The sequence below is a fragment of the Notolepis coatsorum genome (genome assembly GCF_963971535.1).
Source record: "Notolepis coatsorum genome assembly, chromosome: 12".
NCBI lineage: Eukaryota > Metazoa > Chordata > Actinopteri > Aulopiformes > Paralepididae > Notolepis > Notolepis coatsorum.
The window spans coordinates 37,121,591-37,136,413 of record NC_140176.1 but is presented as its reverse complement, the minus strand read 5'-3'; the positions used below and the strand labels follow the sequence as shown (position 1 = coordinate 37,136,413).

Below are 14,823 nucleotides of genomic sequence, written 5' to 3'. Positions count from 1 at the left end.
ACATGCACACACTCACTTTTAAACAAACACTCACCTTAACACTCACGTTAGACACTTTAACTGTTGTGAAGGGCCAGATTAAACCGAATATATATATTTATTTATATATATATATTTAATTGTATTTGTATATTCTCTAATATTCCCTGATATCCCTTGTATATTCCTTGTACAATATGCATTGAATATCCATTCTAGCCTACTGAACATCCCATAATAGTCTCCATTCTACTATTGGTCGAGACCTTGGTGCCAGGCTGCCATACCCCTCAGACCCAGTTCAAACGTACCGCTCGACATGTACGAACAAGTCCTAGTTCCGCGTAGGAATTTGGCTACCGCACCACTAATGGGACTATTTGTTCATAGTGCGTATATATACTGCGCTACTAAAGTAGGACTTTCTTTTCAGTCCAGTTTCTTACCCTCCAATAGAGTCACAGACGTAAAGCCTCCCCGCGACGCCATGTGTGGGAGTAAGGCCAAGTTCGCCTACCATCGGTATTGAGACATCGTGTATATTAATATTTGAATAGTCATATTTGGCACTATATCGTCGAGTTGGACGTAGTCTATTAAGCTAATAATAGTCTGTTAATATATAGTGCTTCGTGCGGTGAGAATACTACCGTAGTCAGTACCCCATCGTTTCGGGCAGAGAACTGGCTGCTTACCCAGGGTGGTTGACCCTATGTGAAGCTGCACCCGAGGAGCCCCAGAGCCGACGAGCGAGTGGACCTGTATACCGGATTATTCTACCGACGACAGCCCGCCTTCCCAGGCACGGATTATGCTTTGGATACTTTGATTATTCCATGGATAAAGACCCCCGACACTGCCGTGTGTTGGAACCCCCCCCCCTGGAGAGGACGCAAGGTGAGGAGACGCTCTGCAAGACGAGGTCGCTTCACGTCTCTCCCCCGTGGACCGGAGAGAGCCGGCCCACAAAGAGTCCACCTGCTTTCATCTGTGGTCCAAGGATCGCCGGCGCATTGAACGGCACTACAGTGGGTTCACCTGGGATACCCTTGGCCGGACGAGGCAGCCGGATTCTACCCCCCCCCCCCCTCCTACTCCTGTCGGCTTACAAGCGACCGGATTAACCCCCTCTAGTGTATCTGGTATATAATCATTAAAGTATCATTGCTGTTATTCCTTAACTATTCCAGGTCGTATATTTACCACCTGCGCCTTCAGAGATTGGACATTCTCTATTGATATACCGACGAATACTCCTTGCCATAAAAGTGCATACTATTTCAATTCATAAATGTAATTAAGTGATTAAGTGCTTATTCTACACACCATCGCTGTGTAGAAATAAAGACCTGTTTCTAATTCGTACATTTGTGTTGGATCCGTTTCATCTACGTGAGAGTGTTCATGATAATATATTTATGCCGTGTACTGGGTGGCCGAATATTAAGTACAAAGGTAGTGGTAGTAAGTATCATATCTAGTAATACAGTCAGGGAATTGTACCCCTCAGTTACAATTGGTCCTTCGAGCCGGATGGTAATTAGTGTAATATTAATATAGTGTTATTAATATTGAAATGGCCTATGATGAACACTCCACGAAACGATCCTCCTAACCAACGCCCGCAGCGCGAACGACGGCTCCCTCAGTACTTAGAGGCTTACGCTGTCAGTCAACAACCTAGTCTTCTACTAACAGTAAACGCGGTAAAACTAGAAAGTAAAAGTATGTCTAACCCCAACGCCCAGACTACCCCGACCATAGAGGCCCCTACGGGCTCTAATGTAACTGACCAAGTTCACGGTGGGGACCAGTGGGAACCAGACATGACTTCACACCCCGCCAGTACTGAAGAAGTAGTCCCCGATGAGTCCCGGGAGGAATACAACGCTACCGAGAGAGAACTCGGCACGGAAGAAGACGGGGAGAGCACCGTGGAGATAGAGCTCCAAGGCTCCGCAAGGAGTACCCCGAGGGAAGGCTCCCCTATACAACCGCCTTCTCCCAGCGAGGCAGAGAGGACCCTACAGCAGGCCTTCCTCATCAGCCTGAACGCCGCTGCTGAACGCGACCGACTGCAGATCCAGCAGCGAAGCGAACACGAGCAGATACGTCTAGAAATAAGACGCATTCAGATGGAAGAGAATGTGGCCCGAGAACGAGCCGGTGCTCAACGGGACGCAGCGCGCGACAGACAGCAGTCGCAACTAATAGAACAGCTGATCAGACGGACAACACCCTCTCCCTCTGCCAGAGGCTCCAGGAACTCGTCTAGACACACCTCCAGGGCGGCATCCCCTAGCCGAGTAAACAACCCTGAACTTGACCAACAGACGAGGTCTATACCCCCCACAGACCACCTCCCCCCACCGGTCCAAGCGAGACCTAGCAACCGGGAAGGAGCAGCATATCCTGTGGAGAGGCTAAACCAGAGACTACAAGCACTGGATGACCTAACTGAAGACGAAGAGGAAGAGGAGGAGAACCACGCCCGAAGACAGCACAGTACTCTACCGGACCAGGAGGTCCGGTACAGCCCAGGCTATACTCCCGCGGAGCTGCGCTACAGACCCCCGACTCTATACACGGGTGAGCACGACGCACGACCCGCACCGAGGAACAGCACCTGGACAAGCGGGCCATGGTACACTGCCGGTACCAGCCCATACCAAGGAGCGGGAGGAGACTCGCCTAGGAGGCCTCTCCCCCAACGCTCGCCGATGTATCCACAGTCAGCGTCATACATTGGCACGCCTATGGTACCCGACTTCACCCAAGAGAACCGGGCCCAGTATACAGAACTCCGCATGTGTCTGGAGACCATGTTGGTGGATGTATTGGATGAACGCCACAAATACGCCATCCTACTGAAGCACTTAAAGGTACCCCGCGCACATAATATAGCGCTCGCCTACGCGACTTCCACCACCCCATACACAGCAGCGCTGGTAGCATTGGACCAGAGGTATGGGCGCATATGGGATTACGTGATCCAGGAGATCCGACACATCGACCGCTTACCCCCAGCAATAGACAATCGAGCACTGGACGACCTGTCCATCAGAGTGCAGTCCCTGGTAGGGATGTTGGGAGCGCAAAGAGAGAAGGGGAGGCATGAACTTTACGCCAACTCAAATGTGGAAAGGATCCTGGAGAAGCTGCCGCCCGCTCGTCAGGAGCGCTTTAGGCGGCAGAGGGACCACAGAGACCCGAATGGCCCCGAACCGAACCTCCTCGATCTAGCAGACTTCCTGGCGAGAGAAGTCAGCAGCCTACGGCTAGATACATTCGGACGGAGCACCCCTGGCTCCAGAGAAGGAACCAGACGACTAAATGATGGAAGAAGATCGGTGACTGTGATGCACCAATCGGAGTCAGTACCGAGCAGCAGGAGCCACAGTACCCCCTCCAGAACGGAGAAGTGGAAGATAGTGTGCCCCTACTGTGAGAAAGAACACTGGCTAGCGCAATGTGACTCCTTCCCCAAGCTGAACGCGGAGGAAGCAGGTCAATGGATAAAGTCCAACAAGCGCTGTTTTCGCTGTGCGCGCTCACACATGGCAGCCGAATGCCGCTTAAAGAAAAGGTGCACCAAGTGCGATGGAGCCCATCTGGACATACTTCACGACAGTAACAGACGGCGCCCTTCACCTGCACCATCCAGCCGCAAAGCGAGCGTCATGTACATCGATCCCGCCAGCAGCAGTGGAGCCCGAGTACTCCTAAAAGTAGTGCGTGTGACACTAAGCTACCAGAATAAAGTCCTGGACACTTACGCCGTCCTCGATGACGGGTCAGAGAAGACCCTGCTGCTCGCCTCCGCTGCGGCCCAGCTAGGGCTGCGGGGAAGCGAAACCCAAATGACAATTCGGACAATAAGACGAGATTTGAAGACGATAAAGGGCGAGAATGTCTCATTCTCTATCGCAGCAAGCGGCCAGCCTGAGCGACGGTACCAGATTGCAGACGCTTTCACCAGCCAAGAAATAGGACTGTCGCGGTACACATACCCCGTCGCCAAGCTGATGGAGAAATATGCACATCTGCGCAAGTTACCGATCCCGCTCATAGACAATGCTATGCCGACCCTGTTGATAGGCTCCGACCATGCAGACCTCATTGTCCCGATAGACCGGGTTCATACCGGACCCCGAGGCTGTCCTGCAGCAGTCGAGACCCGTTTGGGATGGACTCTCCAAGGCCCGCTCGCCAAATCTCTCAACCGAAGTACAGCCACTAGATGTCTCCACTCCCGAGTCACAGAGGGAGAAACCGCACTCCTGCAACACGTAGAGCGGCTATGGATCTTGGAACAAATGCCCTTTAAGAACGGAAAGAAAGACATTCGCTCTAAAGATGACATTTACGCCATTCACCTCCTCGAGACAGGGACCAAGAGAGTCCCGGTCAACGGCGTGTTGAGATACGCCACGCCACTCCTGCGGCGAGAAGGAATGCCTACTTTCCACGCCAAGACAGACGCCACAGAACGGTACCTGCTGAACACGGAGCGGCGCTTAGCCAAGAACCCCGCCCAAGAGAGTGTATACCGCGCTGAGATTGAGAAGCTCATCACAGCGGGACACGTCACAAAGATGGACATTAAAGAGGCTGACCAGACCACTGAATCGTGGTACGTGCCCCACCACAAGGTCCATCACAACGGTAAAGACCGCATAGTATTTAACTGCAGCTACCAGATCGGATCCCAAAATCTGAATAAAGAGTTACTGCCCGGTCCCACACTCGGCCCCTCCCTACTCGGCGTTCTACTCCGCTTCCGCCAGGAAAAGGTGGCCATCAGCGGGGACATTAAAGGAATGTTCCTGCAGGTGAGATTAGTAGAGGCGGACAAGCCCCTGTTACGGTTCCTATGGAGAGAGAAGCCAGGAGATGAGCACCCAGCCATCTACCAATGGGAAGTCCTCCCCTTCGGAACGACGTGCAGCCCCTGCTGTGCGACATTTGCACTACAGAAACATGTAGCAGAGGACCCAGCAGCGGACGAAGAGGTCCGACACAGCGTAAAGAACAGCTTCTACGTAGACAACTGTCTACAAAGCCTTTCAACCCAGGAAGAAGCCGAGGCTCTCCTGATTAAACTCTGCGCCTCATTGATCAAAGGCGGCTTTGATCTCAGGCAGTGGGCCAGCAGCGATCCGCAAGTACTGCGCAGCCTCTCCTCCGAGGACAAGGCAGCCAGCAGCGAGACCTGGATGGCTACAATCCCGGGAGAAGCCCAGGAGATGACCCTGGGATTGGTGTGGCGATTCAAAACAGATTCGCTTCACTACAGACACAAGCCCCTGACTACGGAGCAGGGAAGGCCGGCGGCGGCGCCGACCACCAGACGGAGTGTGTACACAACACTCGCCCGACAATATGACCCGCTAGGATGTATTCTACCGTACACCACCAGGGCAAAAATGATTGTACGAGCATTGTGGGACAAGGACCAGGGCTGGGACGACCCCATTCCCGCACACCTTGCATCCACCTGGAGAGAGTGGGAGATGGAGCTCCACTCACTCCCAGGCGTTAATATGCGCCGAAGCTACTTCCCACCCACGGTGAGGCCAGAGACATGTAAAATGGACTTACACGTCTTCAGTGACGCCTCAGAGGTCGCATACGGATCAGTAGCCTACTTGCGGGCCCAAGACCAGGGGGGAGAGATCTACACAGCATTTGTCCTCGCCCGCTCGAGAATAGCCCCACGCAAGCAACAATCTATCCCACGTCTAGAGCTCTGCGCAGCCCTAGCCGGAGCGCACCTAGCCACGCTCATCCAACGTGAGCTCACCATACCGGTGTCTAGAACAATCCTGTGGTCAGATTCCACGACGGTACTCGCCTGGATCAAATCGGACTCATGCAAGTACAAAGTCTTCGTGGGAGTCAGAGTCACCGAGATTCAAGACTTAACCGAAGAGTTAACCGGAGAAACAGAGTGGCGCTACGTTGATACAAAACAGAACCCAGCTGACGTCATCACCCGGGGGATGCCCCTGGATGACCTCACCCGTCGCAATGTCTACAGTGACGGCCCCGCATTCCTAAGACTCCCGGAAGGACAGTGGCCCATGCCTATCCCGAGGGAAGCAAGTCCAGAGGAGGTGGAAATTAAGAAGTCTGTGTTCTGTGGATTGAGCACCGTAGCCTCCACCGACCCTAACATAGACGATTGCACGTCCATAGAGAGTGCACAACAAAGAACATTCCTGCGGTACCACCCGGAGTGCAAGTCCCCCGCTGATATGTCAGCAGCTAACTACGAGGAAGCAGAATTGCTTCTACTGCAGCGAGCCCAGAGAGACTCGTTCCCCGATGAATTGGCCTGTCTACAGGGAGGAAAGCCCGTCCCATCCGACAGCAGATTAATTCACCTGGCCCCCGAGAGCGACGCTCATACCCTCATCAGAGTGGGTGGCCGCCTACGCAGAACCCCCAACACACTCCTGATGGGGCGGCTGGATCCTGCATTACCACAGATGGTGTGCCGGCCTGAGGAAGCGAACGGCCGACGAATGTGGAGGTGCAGCCAAGTATTAGCCGACAGGTTTTGGAGCAGTTTCCTACTGCACTGCCTGCCGTCTCTGCAGACCCGCCAGAGGTGGGTAAAGGAGAGAGACAATTTGACAGAAGGAACAGTCGTCATGATTATTGATCAATCACTGCCCAGAGCTATGTGGCCGGCCGGCCGCGTAAGCAAAGTGATCACCGGTGCCGACGGCAAGGTCCGAGCAGCTGAAGTGCTCGTCCAGGGTCGCACTTACACCCGTCCCGTGGCAAGGCTCATAGAACTGCCTCGACTCCCAGACACAATCGATGATGACCATGACCCTACAACCCTATGACTTTGTGAAGTTGACTGACCCCTACAGCAAACCCTTATGTGTAAATAGACAACGCGATTAATCTGTCTCTGTTTAACTGATTAGGTCTGGGACCTATTCAGGGGGTGGCTGTTGTGAAGGGCCAGATTAAACCGAATATATATATTTATTTATATATATATATTTAATTGTATTTGTATATTCTCTAATATTCCCTGATATCCCTTGTATATTCCTTGTACAATATGCATTGAATATCCATTCTAGCCTACTGAACATCCCATAATAGTCTCCATTCTACTATTGGTCGAGACCTTGGTGCCAGGCTGCCATACCCCTCAGACCCAGTTCAAACGTACCGCTCGACATGTACGAACAAGTCCTAGTTCCGCGTAGGAATTTGGCTACCGCACCACTAATGGGACTATTTGTTCATAGTGCGTATATATACTGCGCTACTAAAGTAGGACTTTCTTTTCAGTCCAGTTTCTTACCCTCCAATAGAGTCACAGACGTAAAGCCTCCCCGCGACGCCACGTGTGGGAGTAAGGCCAAGTTCGCCTACCATCGGTATTGAGACATCGTGTATATTAATATTTGAATAGTCATATTTGGCACTATATCGTCGAGTTGGACGTAGTCTATTAAGCTAATAATAGTCTGTTAATATATAGTGCTTCGTGCGGTGAGAATACTACCGTAGTCAGTACCCCATCGTTTCGGGCAGAGAACTGGCTGCTTACCCAGGGTGGTTGACCCTATGTGAAGCTGCACCCGAGGAGCCCCAGAGCCGACGAGCGAGTGGACCTGTATACCGGATTATTCTACCGACGACAGCCCGCCTTCCCAGGCACGGATTATGCTTTGGATACTTTGATTATTCCATGGATAAAGACCCCCGACACTGCCGTGTGTTGGAACCCCCCCCCCTGGAGAGGACGCAAGGTGAGGAGACGCTCTGCAAGACGAGGTCGCTTCACGTCTCTCCCCCGTGGACCGGAGAGAGCCGGCCCACAAAGAGTCCACCTGCTTTCATCTGTGGTCCAAGGATCGCCGGCGCATTGAACGGCACTACAGTGGGTTCACCTGGGATACCCTTGGCCGGACGAGGCAGCCGGATTCTACCCCCCCCCCCTCCTACTCCTGTCGGCTTACAAGCGACCGGATTAACCCCCTCTAGTGTATCTGGTATATAATCATTAAAGTATCATTGCTGTTATTCCTTAACTATTCCAGGTCGTATATTTACCACCTGCGCCTTCAGAGATTGGACATTCTCTATTGATATACCGACGAATACTCCTTGCCATAAAAGTGCATACTATTTCAATTCATAAATGTAATTAAGTGATTAAGTGCTTATTCTACACACCATCGCTGTGTAGAAATAAAGACCTGTTTCTAATTCGTACATTTGTGTTGGATCCGTTTCATCTACGTGAGAGTGTTCATGATAATATATTTATGCCGTGTACTGGGTGGCCGAATATTAAGTACAAAGGTAGTGGTAGTAAGTATCATATCTAGTAATACAGTCAGGGAATTGTACCCCTCAGTTACATTAACACTACATTATATTTATCTATTATTAAAGAGATTTGCACTACATTCATACCTCATTTGAAATGGCACCTTACCTCAAAGTTTTGTACCTCATTTTCTGCATTGTACCTCACTGTTTACTAATTTTTACTACTTTAGATTGTATATTGCACTGTATATTGTATATATGTATATTGTATATTCCTCTTTACTTACTTTTTTTTAATGTATGAAGCACACTCTCAGGGGCTCATACAGAACCAAGCATTACACCGTAAAGTACCTGTATTTTATTGTGATATTTAATAAACAAACTTGAAACTTGAGAGGCAAGAAGGTCAAGATCACTATCTGAGGGGAGGAGGTGGAGCTGACTGAGACCTACAGGTTCCTGGGAGTACACTTGAAGTACAAACTAGACTGGTTGGACAACACAGAGGCCCCTCTACAGGAAGGGAGAGAGCAGGCTCAGGTCCGTCAACATATGCTGCTGCAGTTGTTTTACCAGTCTGTAGTAGCCAGTGTCATTTTCTTCACCGTGGTATGCTGAGGAGGAGGGGGTAACATCAACACAGGAGACACTAACAAATTGAACAAGCTGGTGAGGAAGGCTAGCACCATAGTGGGAGTCAAACTGGTCAAACTAGAGGAGTTGGCAGAGAGGAGGACGAGGAAAAAGCTGGCCGCTATCCTGGAAAACTCCTCCCAACCCCTCTATGAGGAGCTAGCCAGGATGAGGAGCACGTTCAGCCACAGACTCATCCCCACATGACATACCACTAATCGCCTCGGCCAGTAGCCATCAGGCTCAACAACCGTGGGCATGGACTGCTGCCAGTAGTTGGAGAACTAAAGAACTCTGACTCCCAACTATAGAGTACATTGCCTATCAGGGGTTCTCAAACTTTTTAATACCACAACCCCATTTTATTAAGGATTTTTTTTGGCGACCCCACACTTAATGTATCACGTAATTTCAATGTGGAAATAAGGAATATCAAAATAAAAGCACACGTTGTTGAACTTGATCATGCATATTTATTGGGGGCCAAGCAGTGAAGCTGCGTAGGCCACCTTGAGTGATCGTACCGTTTCTTCTTCTTCTTCTGCCATTGGAGTCTATGGCAGCCCATAGAACCGTATGGCAGAAAGTTATGAAAATTGGCAGACTGATTCGGGACAGTCCATTGACCCCTGTCACTAAGTCCCATGTCCCCAGCTCCAACACTTTAGCGCCACCAACGTGTCAGAGTTGGAGGTGCATTTATGCACACAACTTTTGAAGCGTGAGTCAGATTTTCAAAAACAAGGTACCGTTAGAATCCTTAGCTCAAGTCGAGTTCAAATGTATTGTATGTATTGTCTGATGTATTGTCATTTGCCGCCATATTGGATTGCCGCCATTTAGCCTTTTGTGAAAACACTTAAAATGCTACTCCTCCTACAGATTTCCCCCGAAATGTGGTACACATAATCTGTAGACCAATGTCTACACAGGTTTGATTTATGTTTTTGATTTTCCAATGCATTCGTTTTTGACAGCCAATTGAATTGGGTGAAGATTGTGTGCGTGTGCATGTGCGAAATTTGGTCATATCTCAGAAATGCTTTAATGTATCAAAACCACATTTGGCAGACTGTTTAGGACCCTCACATGATCTCTGTCACCAAGTGGCATGTTGACAACTCGTGCACTTTAGCGCCACCAACGGGTCGAAGTTGACAATGTGTTAATGCACGCAACTTTTGACCCTTAAGTCCGATTTTGAAAAATGAGGTCCCGTTGAATTCCTTGGATCAAGCCAAATTCACCGCCCTCAATGACGTAATTTTCCTGTGAAAAACACTTAAAATGCTACTACTCCTACATATTTTCACCAATCTGCATGTAACTTGGTACACATAATGTCTACAAAGGTATGCCTGCTTGGCCCCCACATCCCTGCTTGCAGGTATATTTAGAAAATTAAATTACAGCACAATGTTATCAATGAAATTAATGAATATTATCAACAAAAGCAACGGAATTGTTTCTGTATACACATTTATAAAACGAGGCATTTTAGCCAAAATATGTTGCCAGAACATAAAAAAAAGAAAAGAAAATGCCTTTCAAGAATAAACAAAAACAAGTTTAGTTCCCACTTAATGGGAAGGGTGTCCTTGTACATCTGAACATAGTTCCATGATACGTGGCTACGTTGTGCTGAAAAAGAGGCGGAGATCCGCTTCTATTCTGAGGCGAGATCTTTTTTTTTTTTTTTTTTTTTTTTTAATTTGACTAATGTCAGTGCCGAAAATCTAGCCTAACAGAGGTATGTTGATGTAAAGGGGACAAGCTTTCTCAGCGCAGCATTACACAGCACTGGGTACTCGTTCCGGATACTTGGCAGACCACTTTAAGAGGAGTGGAGAAGGTCACAGTCACCACACTATATAGGGCCAGCCTAACATACCTGTGCCTGCCCAGGTATAAAACAAACCTGGGCAAGTGCGCCAATAAGTTCAGTGGAGCGGAAAATTGGAATAGGCTGCCGTCACAGATAAAGAACATAGCTAGCCGACCTCTTTTTAAAAGGAGGGTCAAAACATGGCTCACAGACAATACTAGCGCTTAGCCATGGGAGCTAGGTGACCAATGGTGGTACCCAGGTGTAGGTCATTGGCACATAGTGAATGTGGGTGATTATTTAGTGATTACATGTTATATGTTTGTCTGTTTGTTTTTAAACATCTTTGGGACCATGATGGAATTAAGTGTTCACACTTTTCATGTCATCCTTTGGATTATTTTGTATAGCAATTTACCATAAATAAAATAAAATAATTTTACTATTCTATTCTACTTTCCCCCCTGCCTGTACTGCTATGGCATCTGAATTTCCCCAAGGGGATTAATAAAGGAACACTTGACTTGGTAGCCGTGTCGGCCATGCTTGCATGTGTGTATGTATCCCCTCCCTACTTCCCATTTCCCCAGGTGGAACACACCTGATTGGATAAACACGCTGCAGTTAATTGATCCCCGTTTCTCAGCTCCCCATTTTCACAACTTTCTATTTTCTACCTCTTTTTCAACCTAAAATATGCTTCTGACGACATTTTACATGGGAAATAGGACACACAATTGTTGTATCTTCATTCATATTTGATGTGCAACCCCATAGTTTGACAGTTTTATCTGAATTTCATGAGCCAGACACCTCGGCCGTGGGAACCAGGAAAACATGACGGCTCACTTGTAAGTAAACTCTCTTTTTCCATCTAAATGGTTCACTAAAATATGTTTCTGATATAATAGCTTCTTAGAAATAATTCCTTGAAATATTCAAGAAAGAATTACTTTGCTGAGAATGCAAAGGGAGGGGGAGGTGTGGCTGAAGCAGAGACTGTATGTGACTGTATATGAGATGCTGGTATTCTAGTGACATCTAGTGGCTCAATCTGGAATATAGCACCTTTACCTGTCCCCACACGCGCACGCACACGCACGCACACACACACACACACACACACACACACACACACACACACACACACACACACACACACACAAGTAAAAAGGTGTGTGAGGTGGGATTGATAAGTGACCAGTGACCACTAAAAGCCAACAGTGTATCGCACGGCTGGGGGCAAACTCCAAACCCCACCGCTGTCCTCCCAACCGTGTCTTAAGGTCAGACCTAGAAATGTCGTGGTCTGCACTCACTTCTCAAACCAGAGCAGTTTCCTGGTGGAGGCCTTTGGCAGATCCTTCATCTTGGACCTGGAACTCAACCAGTATGTCCGCACGCACGCACGCACGCGCGCGCGCGCACGCACACACACACACACACACACACACACACACACACACACACACACACACACACACACACACACACACACACACACACACACACACACACACACACACACACACACACACACACACACACACACACACACACACACACACACACACACACACACACACACACACACACACACACACACACACACACACACACACACACACACACACACACACACACACACACACACACACACACACACACACACACACACACACACACACACACACACACACACACACACACACACACACACACACACACACACACACACACACACACACACACACACACACACACACACACACACACACACACACACACACACACACACACACACACACACACACACACACACACACACACACACACACACACACACACACACACACACACAGTGCATCTTACCCCAGGCTCCAGGCTGACACTGGTCTTGGCTCCCAGGTTGAGAACTCTTCCGTCTGCTCTGTGGAGCTGGTTCAGCCCTGCAGCACCGTCCTCCCCCCCTGATGGACAGAGAGAGCGAGAGAGAGAAAGAGAGAGAGGAGAGAGAGAGAGAGAGAGAAGACAAGAGTTGAGTTTATTTTATGTGTTTATTTGACAGGGACAGTGCACATGAATTCAAATTAGATGTAATTTACATGTGCTGAACTGCCTCTAATATCCCTTACTAGGTAAATACTAGGTGTGTGTGTATATATATATATAATTTATTACGAGTGAAAAGCAAAGGATCTTTGACGTGAAGGTCAAAGGTTAGAGGTTACCTTGCAGGCCGTAGGGTCGTGTGGAGCGTCTCTCAGTCAGTACGGACAGGACCGTCTTGTTCCTGAACAGAAGTTTGCGGATCACGCCGTCTCCGCCGCGGAACTCGCCCGCCCCCCCAGAACCCGGCCGCAGAGAGAAGTGCTCCAGCACCACCGGGTACCTGAGGCCCACAGAGCAGGGGAAACGCAGAACACACGGGTTACAAGACGACGGCACTCAGAACACACTCAGTAGAGGGTTTTAATGGACCATGTGAAGCTTACTGTCTTCTCCAGAGTCAGACAAGAAGATAGATACCAATGTCCTCTCTGTGCGTTCAGCAGAAAGCTAGCCTAGCTTAGAACTCCGGGAGAGGTGTTTTTGACCAACAGCTAGGCTAGCTGATCCATATCTGCTTCCATTCATTTGTGCTTGGATAGCTTTCTACTGAACACACAGACAGAGGAAATTGGTATCTATCTTCTTGTCTGACTCTGGAGAAGACACTAAGCGCATTTACCATAATGTTGGCATATTCCTTTAACACTTTAAGGACCAGCCACGAGTTTATACGTGTTACGGTGCCATGCGTTGTGGACCAGAGCCACGAGTTAACTCGTGGCGAGTTGTTATTGTTTTATTCCATATTAATAACGCTATTAACGTCCCCGATCGACTTGCAGGACCTACCCGCATATTTGATTTTCGAAACATGCAATACCGGCCAGATCCGCTTAGGGGCGCCATCGCTCCACTGCAGTATCATTGAAGCAATTTTTTTTTTACTGTCTGTGGGCGTTTCATATGAGCCTCGATCCCAGCCGAACATACTCCATCTTTGATCACGTTACCGAATGCAGATTTCAGCCTGGAATAATGGGATTTATGATCAGCCAATGGACATATCGATCTACCAGATTCGATGACTAATGACGAAATGCTGCCGGCGATCACATGGGCTGACGGTAGGATACTATTCCCCCAAATTACAGCTGGATTGGACATTGTTTTAAAACGCAACGTGATCGATCAGTGAAAATGGCTACTTGAACGCACACTGTATTGCTAATCAATAATAGTAATCGGCGTCCCCCGCCGCCCCCATTTCATCCATAGATGCTCTGTAATAGTCCGGATGCTACGCAGTTTGTTTTATTTCATTCGTATATATACAGCAGAAATGGCGTTTGATATAACGTGACTAGCCTTTAGCCTATTATCTAGCTCCCCTGAAAAAAGACAAGGCAAAAACTGCGATAAACCCTAATATTCACGGCGCTATAAAATGACAACCAACCGATGGATTTTTATTTTCTTTAAGCCATTATGAAGGCACGGTTTATGCACTCAAGTGACAATGAGAATGGACAGATAGCAATACTATAAAGTATATATATAGCTGTTAGAAAGTACATCGGTTTGTTGACAACGCTCGGTCCTCTGGACTATAAATCGCTGCAGGACTTTGGTCGCCAAAGTGTTAAGGTCCGGTAAGTCATAATTGTAATTCATTAAAAATAATGAATAAGAAAATGCTGTGTTCTTTTTATTAAAATGTTTTACTTCAAAATGAATGCCTTTGTGATTTAAAATATGGAGCCCCTGAACCCAGGAATGAACATTAAGTTAAACGTGCCCCACCTCTTCTCCAGAATCTCCGGGTCAGTGATGCGTGTGTTGGTCATGTGAGTGTGCACTCCACTCCTCCCCTCCCAGCCTGGCCCCGCCCCCGCACCCCCGGCGACAGTCTCATAGTAACCACTCTTCTCGCTGCCGAATGAAATGTTATTCATGCAGCCCTGACGGAGAAAAAGACAGAAAGGTGACAATTTAAAGGTGCTATATATACATTTTTATGTAGATTT

The 14,823-nt window shown here is 48.5% G+C and overlaps 1 protein-coding gene across 2 annotated transcripts in view; it reads right to left on the bottom strand.

Moving 5' to 3' along the window:
- The window catches only part of oplah (5-oxoprolinase, ATP-hydrolysing), a 95,548-nt gene that overhangs the window by 21,334 nt on the left and 59,391 nt on the right, over positions 1–14,823 (bottom strand). For both annotated transcript variants that reach the window (XM_084326499.1, XM_084326498.1), the window contains exons 25-27: positions 14,600–14,757; positions 12,979–13,139; positions 12,620–12,717 (exon numbers count right to left, since the gene is read on the bottom strand). In XM_084326499.1, the coding sequence (XP_084182625.1) occupies positions 12,620–12,717; positions 12,979–13,139; positions 14,600–14,757 (417 nt within the window). The remainder of the gene's footprint in view (positions 1–12,619; positions 12,718–12,978; positions 13,140–14,599; positions 14,758–14,823) is intronic.